The 20,302-nt window shown below is 50.9% G+C and overlaps 1 protein-coding gene across 1 annotated transcript; it reads right to left on the reverse strand.

Annotated features, from left to right (window-relative positions):
• Positions 1-3,749: 3,749 nt before the first annotated feature.
• Positions 3,750-20,005, reverse strand: EXOC3 (exocyst complex component 3). The gene is made up of 12 exons (XM_049767917.1): positions 19,543-20,005; positions 18,332-18,551; positions 14,680-15,361; positions 13,698-13,815; positions 13,112-13,237; positions 12,261-12,361; positions 9,582-9,692; positions 9,358-9,508; positions 7,574-7,696; positions 6,552-6,713; positions 5,056-5,183; positions 3,750-4,103 (listed from the first exon to the last, which is right to left on the reverse strand). Exons 1-12 carry the CDS (start codon positions 19,684-19,686, stop codon positions 3,932-3,934), a joined length of 2,238 nt encoding a protein of 745 aa, XP_049623874.1. The 5' UTR covers positions 19,687-20,005; the 3' UTR covers positions 3,750-3,931.
• Between the last annotated feature and the right edge of the window lie 297 nt (positions 20,006-20,302).

Genomic DNA, 20,302 nt, shown 5'->3' on the forward strand with positions numbered 1-20,302 from the left:
GAAGTCCCTCCAAGACACTTGTACCCTTTTGCTTGTGTCCCTCTGTGCCCATGCACCCTGTATTCACATACCTTCTATGCCCACAACCCCTCTGTGCCTGTACCGCCTGCTTTCTCTCTAGCTGCTACTCCTCTCTCTCTGCCTTCTAGGGGCACTGAAGAATGGGCACTGAAACTTGACCCCACATTTTTGCAGAGATTGGGACCTAGAGTCAAGGGGTGGGTGCAGTGTCCAAAGGGGAGCCTCCTTTGAGCCTGTTGGGATCCCTAGGTGAGCCCTGTGGAGCCCCAGGGCCTGTGAGCGGGAGTACAACCAGGCCACATTCCTCTCCCTATGCACAGTTGGGCCATACCCTGTAGCTCTGTTGTTCAGGGCCAGGAGGTCACAGATGCCTGAGGACAGGTGTAGGGTGTCCTCTGTCCCTGCCCCTGCACCCTTTTGTGCCCTAGCGGGAAGCTGCCTGATCCTGAGGCCATTGGGCCTGCCTGTTCAGGGGTGAATTGGGCCCTGCCCTGATGCTGTCCTGTGGATACTGGTCACAGCAGAGCCGCTGCATGTTAGGCTGGCTGAGAAGGTGGCTCCTGGCCATAGGGACCCAGGGCTGGTTGAGAATATGACTCCTGGTCGTAGGGACCCAGGGCCGTGGCAGTGCCAGCTTAGGACCGCCGGCGGCCTTGGACTTGGAGAGCTGAGTGATGCTCAGATCGGATCCCGCATAGCAGAACCAGGCCTGGCCCCTGCCTGGGCTCGAGCATGTCCGGTGTCGGGACTCGGGAGCCCGGGGAACTCGGCGCTCACGTCCGTCCGCGTCTCCCTCAGGTGACACGGGCCCCGACGCGCCGCTGACCGGACGCTCGTCCCCGAGCCAGGGGCCTCAGCCCGCCGCCGCCGAGCCAGCTGGGGCCGCAAGGCTGCCGCGCCCGAGAGCCCCGCCCACCGCGCCGCCGGCCCCGCCCACATCGCCTCCAGCCCCGCCCACCGCGCCGCCGCCGGCCCCGCTCTCCCCGGAGCGCGCGCCGCCCGACCGGGAGCCGGGGACGACCTCGGAGCGACGCGGGCTGCCTGGTGCGCATGCGCGGTCGGCGGCGGCGCGCCGCGTGCACAGCCGCCGTTCGTTCCAGCGGCCCCGTGCGCGCCGCCGCCCCGCGCTGCTGAAGCTCGCGTCGCTGCAGCCGACGTGCTACCACCCCCCGCACTCGCTGGAGCAGGAGGAGACGCCGCTGTGACGCCGCCGCCGCCGTCCCGTCCCCCGCCTCCGGGGCCTTCGCAGGAGGGTCTCCCCGTCGAGGCCACGCCCTGCGGGGCTGTCTTCCCCACCGCGCGCTGTCCGCCCGCGGACGAAGTCCAGGATCTGCACCGGGAAGGACCAGACGTGGCTGCAACAGCCCCGGGACCGACTGACTGACTCTTCGGGGCCCCGCGCCAAGTCTCGGGCAGGAGGGGCGCGGCCGGGCCGCCTCCCCAAAGTCCCCATCCGCTCGGAGCAGCTCGAGCGCTGTGACTCAGGAGTCTGAAACGGGTTTCCCACCCCCGCAAGGGGACCCCAGAGTCCAAACCCTTAGGGCGCCCATGGACTCTGCCGTCCGTCCGTCCGTCCTTCCGAAAGTGGAGGGTGGATGGATGGATGGATGGATGCAGGCCTCCGAGACCCAGGCGCCCTTTCTGTCCCCCTTAGCGGTCCCGTAGGCACAGACAGCGTCACTCACGGCCAGACACGCAGGGTCCCAGGCACTGGGCTGCCCACCCGGAGACGTAGAGCGTGCCAGGCCCCATCCAGGCTTCCTGGCCTCAGGTGCACCCACAGCTCACAGCTGCTGCAGGGGCTGGCGCGGGCGTGAACGGGGGGCTTACAGGATTTCTGGCTCCCCCTAAGGATATGCACAAACACTCCTCCCTCAGGATGACGCCTTTGGGAAGGGCCTTTTATCCTGTCATTCTTGGGGAGCACTGGGGGGGGGTCTGACACCCCCATTGATACTGCCCTTGGACTCAGGCTATTGCTTGCCTTCGGCAAAGGGAAGGATTCTTTTATCAAAAGGGAAAGAGTCGTGGGGGTAGCACAGAAGCTTCCAGACTCCCTGCCAGTTAGTGCTAGGCTCAGGAGAGGCCTTGCAGGCTGATTCATGGGTCCTTAGGCAGCTGAGTGCTGAGAAGGCTCCAGCCCTCGCCCAGCGCCCGCAGGCGGGCTCCTTGTGGATCCTGAGCTCAGCCCTCAGCTACAGGGGAACCCACAGGTTCCATAGCACTGTGATCACCAACCCAGTCCCAGGACTGTGGTTCAGCCTGTAGGGTGTCTCCCAGCTGTCTGAATCACCCCGGATTTGGTTTCCACAAGCAGCTATGGGTCTTTCTGGGGCTCCACAGACAGATTTCCTATTAGGTAGGACCACACAGGTTGTCCAGAAGAGCTGTGCCCCAGGCCAGCTGAAGGGAGGGAGCTGATGCACCTGACCCCGACACAAGCGATAATCTTAGCTGCTCCTTCATGATTGTCTAACAGAATGTAGTCTTGTGAATGTACTACCTTAGAACTTGTGAAATGCCTTGGGAAGAAGTCCTATTTATTTAATACTGAACTTTGGCCTGTTTTTATGGTAGGTTGGAAAGTACACACATTTAAGGATATTTCTCACCTCTGTATTTTCTTGAAAATAACCATTATAATGCTGATATACTGTGTACAATTGATCTATCACGAAAGATTTACGAATTTCATTGAAATGGGGATTGAAATGCATTTTATCAGTAGTGAAAATCGTGTATGTTCTTTTGTGAATGCAACTGCAGTCGTTTGTGTAACTGAATCAGAATAACGTGCCTTCAAGTGTGCCTGGGGCCTATTGGTAGCATCTGGGCAAGGGCCATCACAGATCCCAGCCAGACTGATCAAATCCATTAAAAATGTTTCAAGGCATTATGGGTTCAAACTCTGTGTCCCAGCAGCTCCGCTGGTGAGACTAAGCATCCAACACTGCAAGGCCAGCACAGGCAGAGGTAGCTTGCCCAGGTGGAACAGCCCCTCCATGATCTTTCTTTGCTATATCCAGGCTCCCAGGGGCACACCCCCAATCCAAGCCTTCTGAGGACCGTTACATGAAGTTCAACCTCACCTCTCCTTCATCGTTTTGTGTTATGATGCAAGGTATCCAGCTTGGAGACAGGACCCCTATTTCAAGGCCCTCTCTTAAGCACCAAGACAGCTATAGCAAGATGGCTAATCTCTAAAGTAAGTCAAGAGCCAGAGCCTCTTCTTGGCTCCAGAAACCCACTCAAGAGAACATAAATACTTCCCAAGCTGGAAGATATTTGTCAAAAGGCAGTTTTTGTGGCACCACACAATGCAGATGGGCCTCTGAGATCAACATCTCAGGTTTGGACTCCAGGCTGAGGAGGCCCTGAGCTGGAGGGACCTGGCCTCAGAAGACGGACACAGCTGCTCTAGCCCCAGAAAGTTTGAGACTAGCAGCCTCCCCATTTGCTTGGAGGTACAGGGTGAGGACCCCTATGAAGGGGGTGATGCTAAGGAGATGGCAGTCACTGGAAACAGGCTCAGGTAGTATGTTCCATCATAAAATGGATGCTCAGGTTGCCACCTGCACGCAAGGGTTTGAAGCTGCACTGGCAGGGCAGGTATGTGTGTAGGACACTGACCATGAGCCTCAGGTGGGCCCACATAGCCCATAGCAGACCCAGGCCACTTCCAGGTGTAGGGCACTTCATCCTGCAGCAGTTTCTGCACCCATTCCACATCTCAGATATGACCACTTTTATTATACAGCAGAGTGAAAGAGTGCTCACTCTGGAACCCAGGGCCCCTCCCATAGTCTTTCCTCACCAAAGAGGTTCTCACACTTGGGAGTCTCATAGGAGTAACTCAGCATGGCTTGAGTTCTAACTATGGCATATGACTCAGCATAGGGTGTAGCAAGGGCTACTTGAGGAGCTTGGCTACGTTCAGACTGGGGACAGTAATTTCCTTAAAGATGGGCACATAGTTGGGGTTGGCCTGAGCAGGACCTTGCTCCAGAGTTTCAATGATAGTCTGCTTCATGTCCCTGCTGGCATCTCCTCGCATGGCCAGTAACGCTCCAATGTGCTCATCCCTAGAAAGACAAACAGGGCATAGAAGTGTCAGGGGGGCCCTGCTCCAGCTCAGACAATATCCTAGACAGGGTGTCCTTAAGGCAGAGGGAGAGGCCTGATCTGTCTTGCACTGTTGGTCTTCTCTGCTTTATTTCTGCTGGTCTCTGATCTGTCTGTGTGTGTTCGGGATGTGGGGCAGAGGATGGGGGCACAGAGAGGACAGGCAGGCAACCCTGCAGAAGACACAGTAGGCATAGACCCTTGCTGGTGGTGTTCTCCTGGTCAGACCTGGAGCAGAGGCCCCTACTCAGAAATACTCCTTGCTCTCACCATGCCTAAACTTCCCACCTATGGCCCCTGCACTGACATCCTGTTTTTTTTTTTTTTTTGGTTTTTGGGCCACACCCAGTAACGCTCAGGGGTTACTCCTGGCTATGTGCTCAGAAGTTGCTCCTGGCTTGGGGGCCCATATGGGACACCGGGGGATCGAACCGCGGTCCGTCCAAGGTTAGCGCAGGCAAGGTAGGCACCTTACCTTTAGCGCCACCGCCTGGCCCCTTTGTTTTTGTTTTTGTTTTTGTTTTTTGGGCCCCACCCAGTGACGTTCGGGGGTTACTCCTGGCTATGCGCTCAGAAGTCGCTCCTGGCTTGGGGGACCATATGGGACGCCGGGGGATCGAACCGCGGTCCGTCCTAGGCTAGCGCAGGCAAGGTAGGCACCTTACCTCCAGCGCCACCGCCCGGCCCCTGACATCCTGGTTATGGGCACACATCTAGTAGCTGGAATGGCCACAACAGGTACCACAATACCCATGACCTATTACACTACGCTCACAACTGCCATCTGTCACATCTCCCATGTGGTTCACACCTAATGCCTATGACCCCTCATCTTCCCTATGAACTTGACTATGACCTCAAAATAGCCTTGTTACTGATGAACCACTTCCCAGAAAACAAAAGTGCCATTACCTAATATCTGGGTACTTGCTGACCAGTGTTGAGACTTCTAGATAGAGCAGAGAAGGGTCTGTCAGCTTGATGACCTCAGCAACAGCAACAATGGTGTCACAGTGTCCATCTGTTTCTTCACCAAGTCCCTAGGAAATAGAAGTTATGGAAATGACAGGTGACCCTGACACTAGGGGTGAGCACAAGCCAACCCTGCCAGATACCACCTGGCTGGTATGCCCACCACCTACAAAAAAAATCTACCCACATGGGGGAGTCATCAAGAAAATGTGTTAGGATATTGAGGTGGGAGCACAGGTTTCTGACAGGTTAAGAAAGTCCAGGTTGGTGTCGTGATCTGAATGAAGCTTAGGATATCTGAGGGGATTCCAGGTCTAAGGGAATCCCAGATTTGGGGCTTTAGAGTATGATTGGACCTTTGGTCTGATGGGAGATTGATCTGAGAGAATCCCTAGTCTAAGGAAACCTGATCTAAGGAGATAACTAGTCTGAGGGGTTAGAGAGTGAATGAATTTCTGGTCTGAGGGGAGTCTGGTGCAAGGGATTGGACTGCAGGGGTCTCAAACTCATGGCCCATGGGCCGTTTGCGACCCTCCGTACAACATTTTGTGGCCCTGCCCTAGAGGAATCTTTTTTTTTGTTTTAGTTGTTTGGGTCACACCCCCCAATGTTCAAGGCTTACTACTGACTTTGCACTCAAGGATCACCCCAACTTTGCCTCCTGTGGCCCCAGGTAAATTGAGTTTGAGACCCCTGGATTAGAATATAAGAGAATCCCTTAGACTGAGGGAAACTGGTCTGAGAGGATCCCTGGTCTGAAAGGAACCTGATCCAAGGAGTACCTAATCAGAGAGGATCCTTGGTGTGAGGGATTAGTGTCTCTGAGAGATTAATCTGAGGGGATCCCTGGTTTCAGGGAGTCTGATCTGAGGGGTTAAAGTGAAAGGAACCTTAATTCTGAAGGGAACCTGATCTGAGAAGTTAGAGAATATGAGGAAATACCTGTTGCGAAAGGAACTTGATCTGAGGGAGTCTTTGGTCTGATGGGTTAGTATGTGAGAGGATCCCTGGTTTGAGGGGAGCTGAGAGGTGTTACAGTCTGAGGAGAGCATAATTGGATGGGTTAGAGAGTCTGTGGAGATTCTTTGTCTGAGGGAAGGTTGGTCTGAGGAGTTAGAGAGGTCTGAGAGGAGCCTGGTCTGAGGGGTTAATGTCTGAAGGGATCCCTGGACTGAGAAATTTTGAGTCTCTTAGAAGAGCCTAATCTGAGGGTTAGGATGTTAGGGAGCCTGGTCTGAAAGGTTCTGAAGGAACCCAGCAATGTAGAATGGGAAAACCGAATGAGGTGGTCTAGCACTGCTGGTAGAAGCTGGGCAGAACTGCCCACTTACAAAGAGGAAAGTCAGTGATTTTGTTCTTGGTTACTATTACTGCTTGGCTAATCTAGAGTACAGTATTTTAGGGTTCCTAGGGCTCAATAATTGGGGCTCACTCACAGAAGATAGCTTCCGGAATAGGAATCGTAACTGCTCAGCTTCCCTGACCATCTTCTCAGCGCCCTCCTTGCGTTCCTCTGCGTTCCGGAAGGAGATACGCTTCTGCATGACAGCCCTCAGGTACTCCACCACCACACGCCGGTGTGCCTCAGCTGTCAGCCTCTGGGGGAAAAGCACATCAACTTGGCATATGGGAGGAGTGGTATGTTCCTTTCTGCCTGCTAGCAACTCAACAGGGCACTGGCTGGAGCAAGTACACTGTGCCTAAGAGTCTGTGAGGAGCTTGTTTGGGACTGTGTCTCAGAAATTCTCGAAGCTGTCACAGCAGAACCTCTACCAAACCCCCACAGGTGTGAGGATAGCACCATCTGCAGAGCCATAGGTCACTTGCACTGAGCAGAGTATGGGTTTAGTAGGGACACTGGGGCCTTCTCTGGCTACAGCCCCACAGGACTGACACCTGGGAGCATACACATCATACCTTGCTGACTACCTGTCAGATGCTGCTGACTACTTGTGTTTGAAAAGGTGCCAGGAGCTTCCAAAGAGGCAGTATCTATGCTTGGGAGTTTCTGGGAGGTCAGTTATGCACACTGCACGGGGACCAGAACACCCAAGGAGATGGGGACCAGGTACCACCCACTTACAGGCAGGCTGAAATGAACTGTCCAGATAGCACGACTGCACTGGCTCAAGAAAGTGTGACCAGGTGGCAATGGAGACTAGCTTCCCACAACAAAGAGGGGGATGCATAGAAGATATATAAGACTAAGCAAAGAGGTGCCCAGTGAAGTATGGAGTGTGCTGGCTCCAGGGGAATGGATGCACAGGAAGGCCAAAGTGCTCTAGCACACTGCAAAGAGGGTTAGAGAGGACCAGCAGTCTACCAGAACATCACAGAGCTTTCAGACACAGATGAAATAATTCAGCAAGAAATCATGGAAGGAACAAAAAATCCAGCTGGCTCCACTCACCTGCCAGTATCTTCCCACTAGCTGCTTAAAAGTTCAGCTCACTCTTACCTTTTTGTATGGCTTCTTAATTCGGGCAAAGTCATTGAAGTAGTCCTCCACTGTGACACAGATAATGTCAACAGCATTGGAGCCAAGAAGCCACTTCTTTGTCATCAGTTCATTGAGATGTTGCTGAAAGACAAAATCATATGCTGAACATGTCCTGGGTCTTGACAATGGGAGAATGGAACTACTGCCAACTACAGTGAGGCCTGTAGGTATCATGACATAGAGCACAGCCCTCAGACACACAGCCCTACACACAGAGACTGCAGACACTCATGGGCTTGCCTGCTTCCCACAGTCGGGAAAATAGCTCATTTCACAAGTATAGACAATCTGCAGAGAATCCACAGGTGACAGTCCACAAAGGAACTGCTCAAAGATCTGCAAAATACCATATTTTCCGGCATATAAGACAACTTTTGAAACAAAAAAAAAGTCAACTGAAAATCGGGGGTCCTCTTATACAAAGTATACAAAGTATATCCCAAAAAATGTTTCAATATGCCGCTAAACGAAAATTGTCTGAATATTGCCACAAAACGAATTTTCCAACTCGATCCTGCACCAATCACTGCAAGGCTGCTCGGACCGCTTCTCTAACTCAGCCAATCCAAGCAGGCTTTTTATGCATGCAAATTAGACAATGTTCTGGACCCGAATCTACACTGTAAAAAACCTGCTCAGATTGGCCAGAGTCAGAGAGGAAGTCTATTACAGTAGAACCTTTGCTTGTTGTGATTGGCTCACTGTGGTACATGAGCACAGGAACACATGCAGCACATGTAGCACAGGAACGTTCTGTCTGATACAGCGAATATAGGCCTAAACCTATGTTTTAACTGCAAAATTAGGGGGTAGTCTTATAGCCCGATCATCTTATATGCCAGCAAATACGGTAGTCATAGCAACCCTGATGCCAAATTGCCCTCCCCACCCAATGCTCTCTCAACTATGGGTAGGTGCCTCTCCTGCCTTAGGGCCACATACAAAATTAAGGCTGCCTCTGGTCCTGGTTAACCTGCTCACAACAGCTAAAGCTCAGCTTTACGCTGCTATTCAGAAGATAGCAGATAAGGGTCTTTTGATTCATGCTGAGGACACGTAGTTTTTTCACTGTGAAGTGCTTGTGTCATTTTTCTATATTCTACCTCAACTTACAAGTCCATACTTAGTCTTCTCCCCAATTTTCCAGTCTCTCAGTCCTAAGCAGTTCCTATCACACATCCTCCCATTCTCCCACACCTCAAGCCGCTGGGGCCTGATCCATAAGCATCTGCTTCTACAGTCTCTGAGGCAGGCCACCTTTGTGTTTACAAGGCTCAGCTTGTTCACAGTACATGCCTCCATGTGATGCCAAGTGCATCCAGGTTGGGCCTTGTCCTATATGCTGTGCACAAGCATAAGCTTGTGTTTCAGTATGGTACCAAGACTCTGCAGAAGAGCAGAAGCAAACTTTTCACATTATTTCTATTTTGTGGCCCACTAAGTAAAAACTGAAGAGTGGGGGTAAAAAACAAAACAAAACAAAACAAAAACCTGAAGAGTAACCATTGACATTTATCAAGTTGAATCATGTATAAATGTAGCTTAGCTCATTTGCAAAAGCCTCTATCCAGTTGTACAGCAGAAGGGTAAATCCAAGCCAGAGCCATACTCAGGACAGCTTGTCACTAGAGAACAAAGCCCAACCTCAGCCCAACTGAGCATGCACTTACACGAGTGAGCACTGAATATGCCAAGAGGGCAGCAAATGGCCCTCTCTGTCTAGAAACTAGGGGTATACATACCTCTAGATCCAGGAAGACCTCTTCCAGCAAACTACCGCAGCCGTCCTGTGCAATGCTGTCCAGAATCCCATCCACACTGGGCTGGCTCAGGGCCAGGTCTGAGTCCATAGTACTCTTCATGTACTTCCTTTTCAGACTGACTACAGACTCTCTGTAGGGGACAGTTGTGGCTATTTGAGGGAGGGTCCTCCATACCTGTCACACCCATGACCACTGGCACTCACTTGAAGGTCTGGCAATTGTTGATGATGGCAACCATGTAGTGTACATAGCACTGTGGGTACTGGCGGTTACGAAGGTGATCCTCCTTGTACAACTGAGCTTCCTCTTTATACCTGTGGTGAGACCATGTCAGGTGTGTGAGTTCAGTGTTAAGCAACTGACATTTGACTGCATCACATCAAGCAGATGCAACTTTAAAGACGAGTCATTTTTTTGTGGACTAGAGTACAAGGGTAGGGCCTTGCATAAGGTCAACCCAGGTTCAATCTTGGCATCCTATATGGTCTCCTGAGCCAACAGGAATGATCCCTGAGCAGACTGGAATAAGCCCATAGCACAGTTGGGTGTGGCCCCCAAACAAACAAAATAGGTGATTGGAAATTAATATCAACAGAATTAAAATTGGGAGAGTATTATCTTTATGACAGAAATCAGTAATATTGGCATATGCCTGAAGAAATCAAGTTTAAAATAAAGTGGTTCTCTAAATCAAGAAACAACTGAGATCACCACAAACTATTCTACATTTCTCTGGCAAACTCTCACAAAGCACAATGTGTGTGTGTACATAAAATGTCCATATTCAGGGCTAAAGGGCATTTGCTTTGCACGCAGCTGATCCAGGATGAATGGTGGTTCGAATTCTGGTATCCAATATGGTCCCCCGTGCCTGCCATGAGGGATTTCTGAGCACAGAGCCAGAAGTAACTCAAGTGCCGCTGGGTGTGACCCAATAACCAAAGAAAAAAATTGTCCATTTGCTTTTTTATTTGTTCTGAGGCTACATGGGTGGTGCTCAGAGACTGCTTCTGGCTCAGTGGTTAGGGGACCATGTGGTGCTAGGGTTTGGTTAGATCCAGTTAACCCCAGATAACTGAGCTATCTCAATAGTCCTATGGTAGGGAAGAGGAGATGCAGGGGGCCTCCCGGACAGTGCTCAGGGTCTGGAGGCCACTCCCAACAGTACTTGGCCAGTCAGGTCAGCAACTCCATGTAAGAACCAGAGGGTCCCACACAGCTAAGGGCTACCTGCCACCTTCTCTTCCCAACTATGCTCAGGGACTGTAGAGTTACATCTAGAAACCCTTGAGATCAACGGATGCTTTTAGAGCCTAAGAAAGAAGCAAGTTGAAAATTGACATGGGAAATAATCATTTCCGCTCTCAGTCCAAAGTAGTATTCAGATGCTCCAGATGAGACTAAAGAAGAAACTTCATCTTTGCAAGAATTCTACCTACTTCTGGGCTTAAGAAACAGTACAGCAGATGGAATGTTTACCTTGCACGAAGTAAAGTCAGGTTCAATTCCCGGCACCCCATATTGTCCCCCAAGCCCTCTAGGAGTGGGCTAAGCACAGAGCCAGGAGTAACCCCTGAGTACCATTAAGTGTGGCTGAAAAACAACTAAAGAAAAAAATTCCACCTATTTCTAATTAATGACACTCAGGTGGGGACCCCCATGAACAGAGGCTGACAGGACTCAAGCAGGGAACCTATGGGGGTAATTGACGGGAAATCAGGTGGGGATCCTCATAGATCAGGTTAACTCCCATGGACAAGTTAATGGAGCCACAGGCCAGGACTCCCATAGTAAATCTGTGGAGAGGAAGGAGCAACTTTTGGGATCAGGACTCAAGCCTGATATATTCTGATAAGCCAATGAAACACTTGACTTTACAAATTATGTGGCTGAATGGCCAGAGATGGGGCTCTGTGGTAAAGTACTAATCTTACATATGGGAACCTCTGGGCTCATTCACAATCTCCTGAGCACAGGAATGTACCCAAAACACCAAGCTGGGAGTAGCCCTGAAGTACTACCAGATGTGGTTCAAAAGCAAAAAAGGATGTGGGTGGGGCCAGCGTGGTGGTGCTAGAGGTAAGGTGCCTGCCTTGCCTGCGCTAGCCTAGGATGGACTGTGGTTCCATCCCCCGGTGTCCCATATGGTCCCCCAAGCCAGGAGCGACTTCTGAGCGCATAGCAAGGAGTAACCCCTGAGCGTCACCGGGTGTGGCCCAAAACCAAACAAACAAACAAAAAAAAAAACCAACAAAAAAAAGGATGTGAGTAAGACACTAGAAAATCTCAAATACCAAATTAATGAGCCCATAGGATGATGCTGATTTTCTGTGTGGCTGATAATACTATGCTTAGAGTAGACAATGCATATAACAGACACTAATGTTCAGGGTTTGCTTTAGAAAATTTGGAAGGGGCAGGCATGGGAATGATAGTAGTGAGCAAGCAGAGCTTGCCATGGGTGGTCTGGAAGGGATAGAGGAACAGCCTTCGATCTAAATGTTGGGATCAATTTTTTCCCCAGAGCATTTAGGGTATTTCCCACTCTACATGGGTTTGAAAATCTTCATCATGAACAACTCAAGGAACAGGAAGAGATACAGTTCTCAAGGGCAGCTATGGAGCAGCTTCACAGAGATCCCATCCTCACCCCCAAAGACTCAGGACAGGGACTAGAAGGCATAAATGGAAGGTTCTATGTGAGTTTCCCACATGGTTGCGTATGCTATGATTTTCCTCATGCCAACCTGGGTGCTTTCCCTTTCTGAGGAATGAAAAGGCCTCGTTCTTTTTAAGTATCAGTCATATTAGGGCCCATAAAGATTAAGTTTTTAAGTTTTAAATGTATACTTTCATTACTAGTATTCTGTAAACATACATACCTGCTTAAGAAAGAACTCATCTGCTGAAGACACAGAACCAACACTTTTGTCTTTAAGTCCTCACTGATCTGAGCAGCAACTTGAAGGTTCTGTTCAAACATCTAGAAATGGAAGAACTTGTGATTTTTTTTTCCTTCCTACCCATCCTCCTAGAACTTGTGAATTTTGACCTGAATTTCCATAACATAAAGCCAAATAATTAGTAGACAGAATACTCCATATTCAAAGAAATGAAATAGGCAACTTCCTCCTGGGAAACATTGGGGATTCCCTCTACCCTGCAATGACCCTGCAGTGGGGGATGCAAACTGCTTCTGCCAGTCACTCAAGTGCACCCTCTCAAGGGCTTATGTGCTGAGAAGAGTGAGGACAGCTACGGGAGCTAAGAAAGATGGAGAAGGACTGGAGGTAAAGCTCTTCCATGTGCTACACTCAGGGCACCAGCCATGATGCCATTTCAAGAGGAAAGGATGAAGGTTGACCCACCCCTCCCCAATGGTGTTCCTGGGAGACCCTGCCTACATTCCTCCAGCCCAGCTTGAGGCTACCAGTAAAGAGAGGAAAACAGGACATAGTTTCTTCCCAAACCCCATCAGATCACACTCGACTAGGAAAAGGATGAGGCATCTATGAAAAAAAGCTGGCTGCATACAACAGCCAAGAGAGCATCACACACAAATATCTAAGTAGGTCCTACTTCCAATGAATAAGGTTAGGAAAACAAAAAAAGCTTTGGGCAAAGCTGCTTAGCCTGTTTCCTTAGCCTCAGAGAGAAAGACAGTCAGTCTTTAACCCACTTCACGAACAGGTGTTTGTCATAGATGCTGGGACTGCCCATGTAGGATAGTCACCTGGAACACAATGGCAGGGAGTGTGGTCTGGTAGTAGCCATCCTGGTCAGCTTCTGGTTCCGTCTCTCGTACCCAATCTTTCTTGTCAGTTTCTAGTGCTTTTCGCAGCCAGGCAATGATATTGGACTAAGGAAGAGAACATCAGAGAAAAAGAAAAAGACAAGAATTGGAGTAAAGATGGGGTTAAGGCATTTGCCTTTCATGTGGTCAGCCTTGGCTCAATCCCTGAGTCAGGAGCCCCTCCAGCACAAAACGAACAGTAAGACCTGAGAAGGTAGGGTGCGCCCAATCCTAACCCCTGACACACACATCCACATCAAGAAAAAGAAAACAAAGAAAACCAAAGCCAATGCTGAGTCTTCAGAGCCTCCCAGACTGAAGCAATGAAGTACCAAGCCAGAATCAGAAACAAAGAACAAAGTATACCCATTCCGTTTTTCTCTCTCAACTAGCAAATGGATGGTCCAAGACTCAAGGCCCAGAACAGTGTGAGGGTCTCAATCCCATAATCTTCAGCAGCAACAGCAGACTCCTGCTCAGAAAACAGGTACCAGACAGCCCCGAGCACAGTGGCCCTGTCACTCACCGTGAGGGTTGACATGTAGGTATCGAGCAGCTCTGAGACCATGTGTGGAGACAGGAGAGAGTCCAGGCTGCTAGCATCCACCTCTGGGGCCAGCTCCATGTTCCCCATCATCTCTGCGCTACAGCGAGAAGCAGGAGTAAGAATCACTGCAAGGGAAACAAAACACTGTGGCAAGAGCAACTACCCGAGGTGGGGAGCTATGGAAACACCCCAGTGTCTCTCACTGGGCACAACACTAGGTGATGAAATCTACAATGGGAGAGACTGAATATAAGGGTGGGATCCTGTCCACCACCAATTATGGCAAAGTGTGAGGGCAGTGTTTTGTCTAGCAACAAGAATGACAGAATGTGAGGGCAGGTTCTGTCCATTACTATCAAGAATGGCAGAACTAGGGCAGATCCTATCCACCACCACCACAGAGAAAGACAGCATGAGGAAGGGGTCCTATTTTCAATATTCAATGCCCTCTCCCCATTCGAAAAAAACCTCCCATTAGCTAGTGAAGTAGAAATGTCTCCAGGTGGACATGCAGAAAGGTCTTACAAGCAGAAAAGGGGCTCAGCCACTTGATGAGTGACTGCGGAGCATGAAGCAGTTGAGTGATCAGGGTCTCTTGGGAACAAGCCTAGAGGCACAGCCTCGATACCAAGAGCAGAGGCACCACCAAGCATTCCCACACAGCTAGACCCTGGCTCAAATGACCAAGAATATATACCAAGGCTCACAGTGTGAGCAACGCCAGAGGAAGTAGACAGCAGGGAGCCAGATCAATAGTAGAGCAGGTAAAGTGTTTGCAACCAATCAAGTTTCAATTCCTAGTACCCCATATGGTTTCCCTGAGCCCACCAAAAGTAATCTCTGAGTGCAGAGGCAAGAGTAAGCCCTGAGTACTGTGGTACCAGAACAAAACAACAATAAAAGAAACAGACCAGCAGCTCCTCTGTCATCACCAAGTTGCCTGGGACACGAGGACAGTTACCTGGTATAGGTGTTTAAGACCCATGTCAAAAGGCTCACAATCTCATTTGCTTCTAGATCTTCAGTTGCGAGCTCCTGCATGCGTGTGCTTAGGGCCTGGTGGTACATTTGCAGGAGGTGCTTAAAGATCTCATAATGTGGAGGAAAACACTGCACCATGAGGTTCTTGGTCACTAGGAGGTCATCCAGGACATACTTCCGGATGATCTCCAAATGGCGCACAAGCCACATCTTGTCAGACTCCCTAGTATCAGCCTGGGTCCCCTCAATCCGCGTGGTCACAGTTCTGTCCAGGATTGCAAACATCTTCTCCTTCCAATTCTTGGGCCTCCCAGGAGGAACAAAGCCTGTTTGCTTTTTCCGATCAAGGATGCGCCTGTCGATTTTTTCTTCCCTTTCGATGATCCTGACGACTGAGACCAGGAGAGTAGGGTCACGGCGGACAGTGACCAGTGCCCTCTGCAGTACCATCCATAGCTGTTTGGCCAGCTCATCAGAGAGTCCCTGAGTGCTCCCAAAGTAGCTGTGTATGAGGGTCATATCTCGAGTGTTCCCACTGTCCATGCGGTACTGCTCATACATCAGCCCATCCCGGGAGCACTCCAGGTCCATGAGTTTACGATGGGCTTGCAGGAGCTCTCCTTGTTCTATGAGGTCCTGGGTTTCCCTCACGATCTCGGGTACTGTAGAAAACCATGGGAGAGGCATGTAAGATTCTGAAAGACGGGGAGTGGTCTCCCTGAGACATGAGCAACCAGAGTGATCACCATGATGATCCTGGACTCCGAAGCCTCTAAAGATTGCCAAGCCCCAGGGGAAGACCCAGACAGTGGGCTGGGGTGAATTTTGGGCAACTGCAGCTTGGCACTTGCAGCAATTAGGAGCCAGCACAACACAATACAAGCCCAGGCCAGCCTTGAGGAAGGAGGCCCATTGCCAGACTGGGTCATCATTCTGGGTCAAGAGTCCTACATTTCACAACAGACCACAAGGAACACAAAGAAAAAATGTGGAAAATAGAAAGGATAAAGGCCAGCAATAAAACACAGTAAGGCAGGGTCAGAATGATAGTACAGTGGGCAGGGTGCTTGTGTTACAAGAGGCCAACCCAGGTTCACTCCCAGACATCCCATATGGTCCCCTAAACATGGAACATGGCAGGAGTAATTCCTGAGTGCAGAGCCACAAGTAACCTTTGAGCTCTGCTGGATGTGGCCCCAAAACAAAACAAAACAAAAAAATTAAAACACAGAAGGCATAAACACAAAATAGGATGAAAGACATGGGACCAAGAGACAGCATAGAGCAGTCAAGGCACATGCTAGGCCTGACTGACCCAGTATTCATTTCCAGCACCAGAGTCACTTTAGAACTCCCAGGTGCAACCCCGAAGGCCCAAAGATAGCCGAGGTCTTCCCCAGCACCATAGGACTAATACAGCACTACACCTCAAGCCCATGCATTGAACTGTTGTCTCAGTTAGCTGAGAATAACCTGTGGGGTACCTGGGTCTCCTAGCACTTCTTGGGGATACCTTCCACTCCCTCTAAAAGTTGTAAGATATAGATAAAATAAAATTTATTCCTTCCTTATCAATGATCACCACAAATAGTATAACTTGATTAAACTCTCTAACAAGACAGCTCCAGCTCTATGGTAGCTACATGAGACTCACACTCAAAAGATATAAACTGAAAATAAAAGTGACAGAAAATGAGATTATAGGCAAATAGTAACCAAAGAGATTAGTAGTCAATAGTGGCATAAGGATTGGAGATACATAACAGGGTTAAGATACTTGCTTTGCAAGTATCTGAACTTAGTTTGATCTCCAGTACCCCATATGGTCCACTGAGCCAGAAATGATCCCTGAGCACACAACCAGGACTAAGCACTGAGAACCATCAGGTACAGCCCATAAAGAGGCTGGGAAGCAAAAAAAAAAAGGTTATGAGACAAAAATCAATTTACCTTTTAGTAAAAGGCTCTATCCAGAAAGAATATACATAATTATAAACGTTCACATGCAAATAAAACATACAAAGCAAAAATTAGAAATTGAAAAAAATAGCTGTACAATAAGAATTAAAGATTCCGGGCCCGGAGAGATAGCACAGCGGCGTTTGCCTTCCAAGCAGCCGATCCAGGACCAAAGGTGGTTGGTTCGAATCCTGGTGTCCCATATGGTCCCCCGTGCCCGCCAGGAGCTATTTCTGAGCAAACAGCCAGGAGTAACCCCTGAGCAAAGCCGGGTGTGGCCCAAAAACCAAAAACCAAAAAAAAAAAAAAAAAAAAAAAGAATTAAAGATTCCAATATCCTCACAATAATTGACAGTACAACAAGACAGAAGGTAGACAAGAAATGGAAATCAACTGTAGAGGGCCTGGCTGAACCCACTGAGCCCAATACCAGACAATGTCCTCACCCTGTTGTTTCCTACACACCTATCACTTAAATGTTTACTACTCACAGAGGGCTGGAGACATGCCCAGAGTATGAGAGAACAAAGAATGATCTCAGACGATGTTGGACTATTCAGTCTTTATCCTGAACTGATATGGTGCATCAGATTTCACCCTCAACCGCTATGGATCCTCTTTTTACAAATCAAAAACCCACCTGGAAGGAAAGAAACTCTGGATAGGCTCTTCTCCCCAACCTAACCCTATTCTCTACCAATGGGGGTGGTTTTATCTTCCCAATAAAGACTGCAGTTCCAGTAGGCTTCTCTCTCTTCTCTTCTCTCTCTTTCTTTTTCTTTTTCTCTCTACTCTCTCTCTTCTCTCTCCCCCTCCCCTCTCTCTCCCTCTCTCTCTCCTCTCCTCTTGCCTCCCTCCCCCCTCTTTCCACAGGTGGCAAGGTCCCCAGAACCATATATTTCATCTCTTTTCAGCTTGGTTTGGATTATTTCCTGCAGTGGCCCTGCTCCAGAACCACTTCCCCTTTTCCCTCAGGATTGTGGAGTGAGGATTTACCCACAGGAAGACATGAAAGGAGTGCAAGGTAGGTGAGAGGAGCTGAGCAGCTACCTGGTATCAACCCTGCATTAAACCAGAACATACTAGCACCCTGCAAAGTGCAGGGAAGAGCAGAAACAAGTGTCCAGAGATCCAAACACAGGACAAGCAAAGGGAAGGAATCAGCTGACAGAAACACATTGGTGGAAGGCAGATGCCCTGACAGAGGCAGGGGGCAAGAGGAGGAGGGAAGGAGGGTCTAGTAGGAGGTGAGGACTATGCCCATTACAAGGTAGAGTCCCAGTTGATGGCCTGGAATGCTTCTCTCCACTCCCAGGACCAGGGAGAAAGGCTATCCCAGGTCCTACCTCTCATCTCTTTCAGGTCTAATGACAAGTGAGATCCAGAGGGTTTCTTGCCCTTGGCATAGGCAGCCATGTGCCAAGGCGCCATGGCAGAATCTCAGTGACCTCAGTTTGTGCTGAAAACCCCAGGACTGAAAATGCACAGCCCTTCGGGCCTCTTGGGTCCACCATATCCATGAACACTACAGACAATTGAGTATAAAGCAAGCACCACTTCTGCCAGCCCTGCCATGCTCTGCCTACAAAAAGCCCCTCCATGTAGGCTTCCCATAGCTCTGAGTAGTACTCGCTCCATGACTTCCACTTAGGCACTTCCACTTCCACCCCTACCTGAGAAGATGCTCTTCAGGTTCTCCACAGCAGCCGCAAGCTGGCTGTGTCGCACCACTGCGTCCTTCACATCCTTGAGGCTCTCAATCGTGTTGATGCTCTGCCTCCAGTCTGTGCTAACATCAGCCAAGGACCTCTGGATGTCCTTGACGTCGGTGAGGGCACTGTGCAGCTGGCTCAGGCCCGTGCGCACCCCATCCAGCTGTGATTGGATGGCAGCCTAGGAGGGAAGCTGGTCGTGAACAACAAGGACAGGGAGCCCCACACCTCAGCCCAGAAGCCCAATCAGATAGCTCTGTTGCTAAAAAAGGAGACAATCCAAGGCTTCTACAGACCAAATCCTTACTACTGACTGGAAGTATGACAGTGCCTTTTTGTGTATGTGGTGTTGGAGATAGAAACCAGGGCTTCACACATGACTTCTGAGTGCCCACCTGAGCCACGTCCTGGCCCCTTTCCCGACACTGCTCCTGGACCTTAATGTGCAAGGTGCCCCACTGTGCCTCTCTTGGGACCAAGTTGCCCCTCAGATAGGATTATTCTGACTCAGGGTCACTCAAGACCAGCCAACATTCCAGTTCCACCCACAATATGATTCTGCTCAAAGATGGTCAGGTCCCTGCACAAAATGGGTCAGTCAAGGCAACACCCACAGATCTGCCAGAGAGGCAGCAAAGCTGCAGCCAGGAGGGAAAGGGCAGAGGAGCAGTGGCTGGGCACTTAGTAGTAGATCCCTTTCCCCAGGGAAGAGTCTGCATCTGAGACACTCCTGACAATCTGAGTAGCTCCCACGGGTCCTAAAACTGGGTGAAAAGTCTGAGTAAAACACTACTTTTAAGGTGAGGGCCAGAGATGTGGCTCAAAGGTGGAAGCCAGGGATGAGACCCCAAATAAGATTACAGGAAACCACACGGGGGGACAGGACACGGGACTCCCCCACCAGGGCCTCCTGCAGCAGCAGCAGGGTTGCCTGATGCCAACCCCGACAACCAACCTCATCCTACACACTGCCGGTCAGCCTCCCATCACTGTGCCAGCAGGCTGTTCTGTTCTGCTCATCACAGTGCGAACCTACCTTTTTTGTTCATTTGTTTTGGGTCACAGCCGGCAGCACTCAGGGGTTACTTTTGACATGCTTGAGGGGACCCTAAGGGATGCAGGTCCGCTGCATGCAAGGCAAACGTCCTCCCCGCTGTGCCGTGGCCCCCTACCTTGAGCCGCGCCTCCACCGATGCCTTCTTGCGGGCCTCACGGCGGCGGTACTGCTCCACCTTGTCCAGCTGGTCAGGACGCTGCAGCATGCCCGCCACCCGCTGCACCGCCGTGCCCATCGCCTCGCGGTCTGTCTCCTTCATGGTGCCCAGCGGCTGCACTGGGGGCTGGGGTCAGAAGTGCCGGCCCTAGAGGTGTGTGTGGGTCGGAGATACAGGGCTCAGGAAGGCTCTTAGAGACCCCAACAGCTGCAGCGGAGCGGGGATCCACCTCCTGGGGAGCATCCGCTGCTACTGCGGCCAAAGAAGGCAGCGGACTGCAGGTCCCAGTCCTCCGCTACCTGGCTGGCTGGCAGGTCTCCCTCGGGTACCCCAGCTAGCTGGTACCCCTTGCACCCACCTCCCACCGTCAGGCTCCCCCTTCCACCCTCAGATCCTCCCTAGATGCCACCACCCCGCCCAGCTGTCAGGTCGCCCCCTCGGCCCTCAAGTTCCCCCCAGACCCCCCCCTGCCAGGCCGTCAGGATCTCCACCGCCAGCTCCTCGGCCCTCCGGTCCCCCGTCCTCAGGCCCCCCAGCCCGCAGGTGCTGTCAGGTGCCCCGTGCCCTCGGTCCCATCCCCGCCCGGCCCCGCTCCGCCGTCCACAGCTGCGGCGAGCGGCCTCCAGCCGGCGGAAAAGACCCGGGACGAGCTGCACAGGGAGCGGGGAACCGGCGAGGGCGGGCCTGGCCGGAGGCGCAAGGGGAGCGAGCGGCGCGA

This window comes from Suncus etruscus, chromosome 2 (assembly GCF_024139225.1).
Source record: "Suncus etruscus isolate mSunEtr1 chromosome 2, mSunEtr1.pri.cur, whole genome shotgun sequence".
Classification (NCBI taxonomy): Eukaryota; Metazoa; Chordata; class Mammalia; order Eulipotyphla; family Soricidae; genus Suncus; species Suncus etruscus.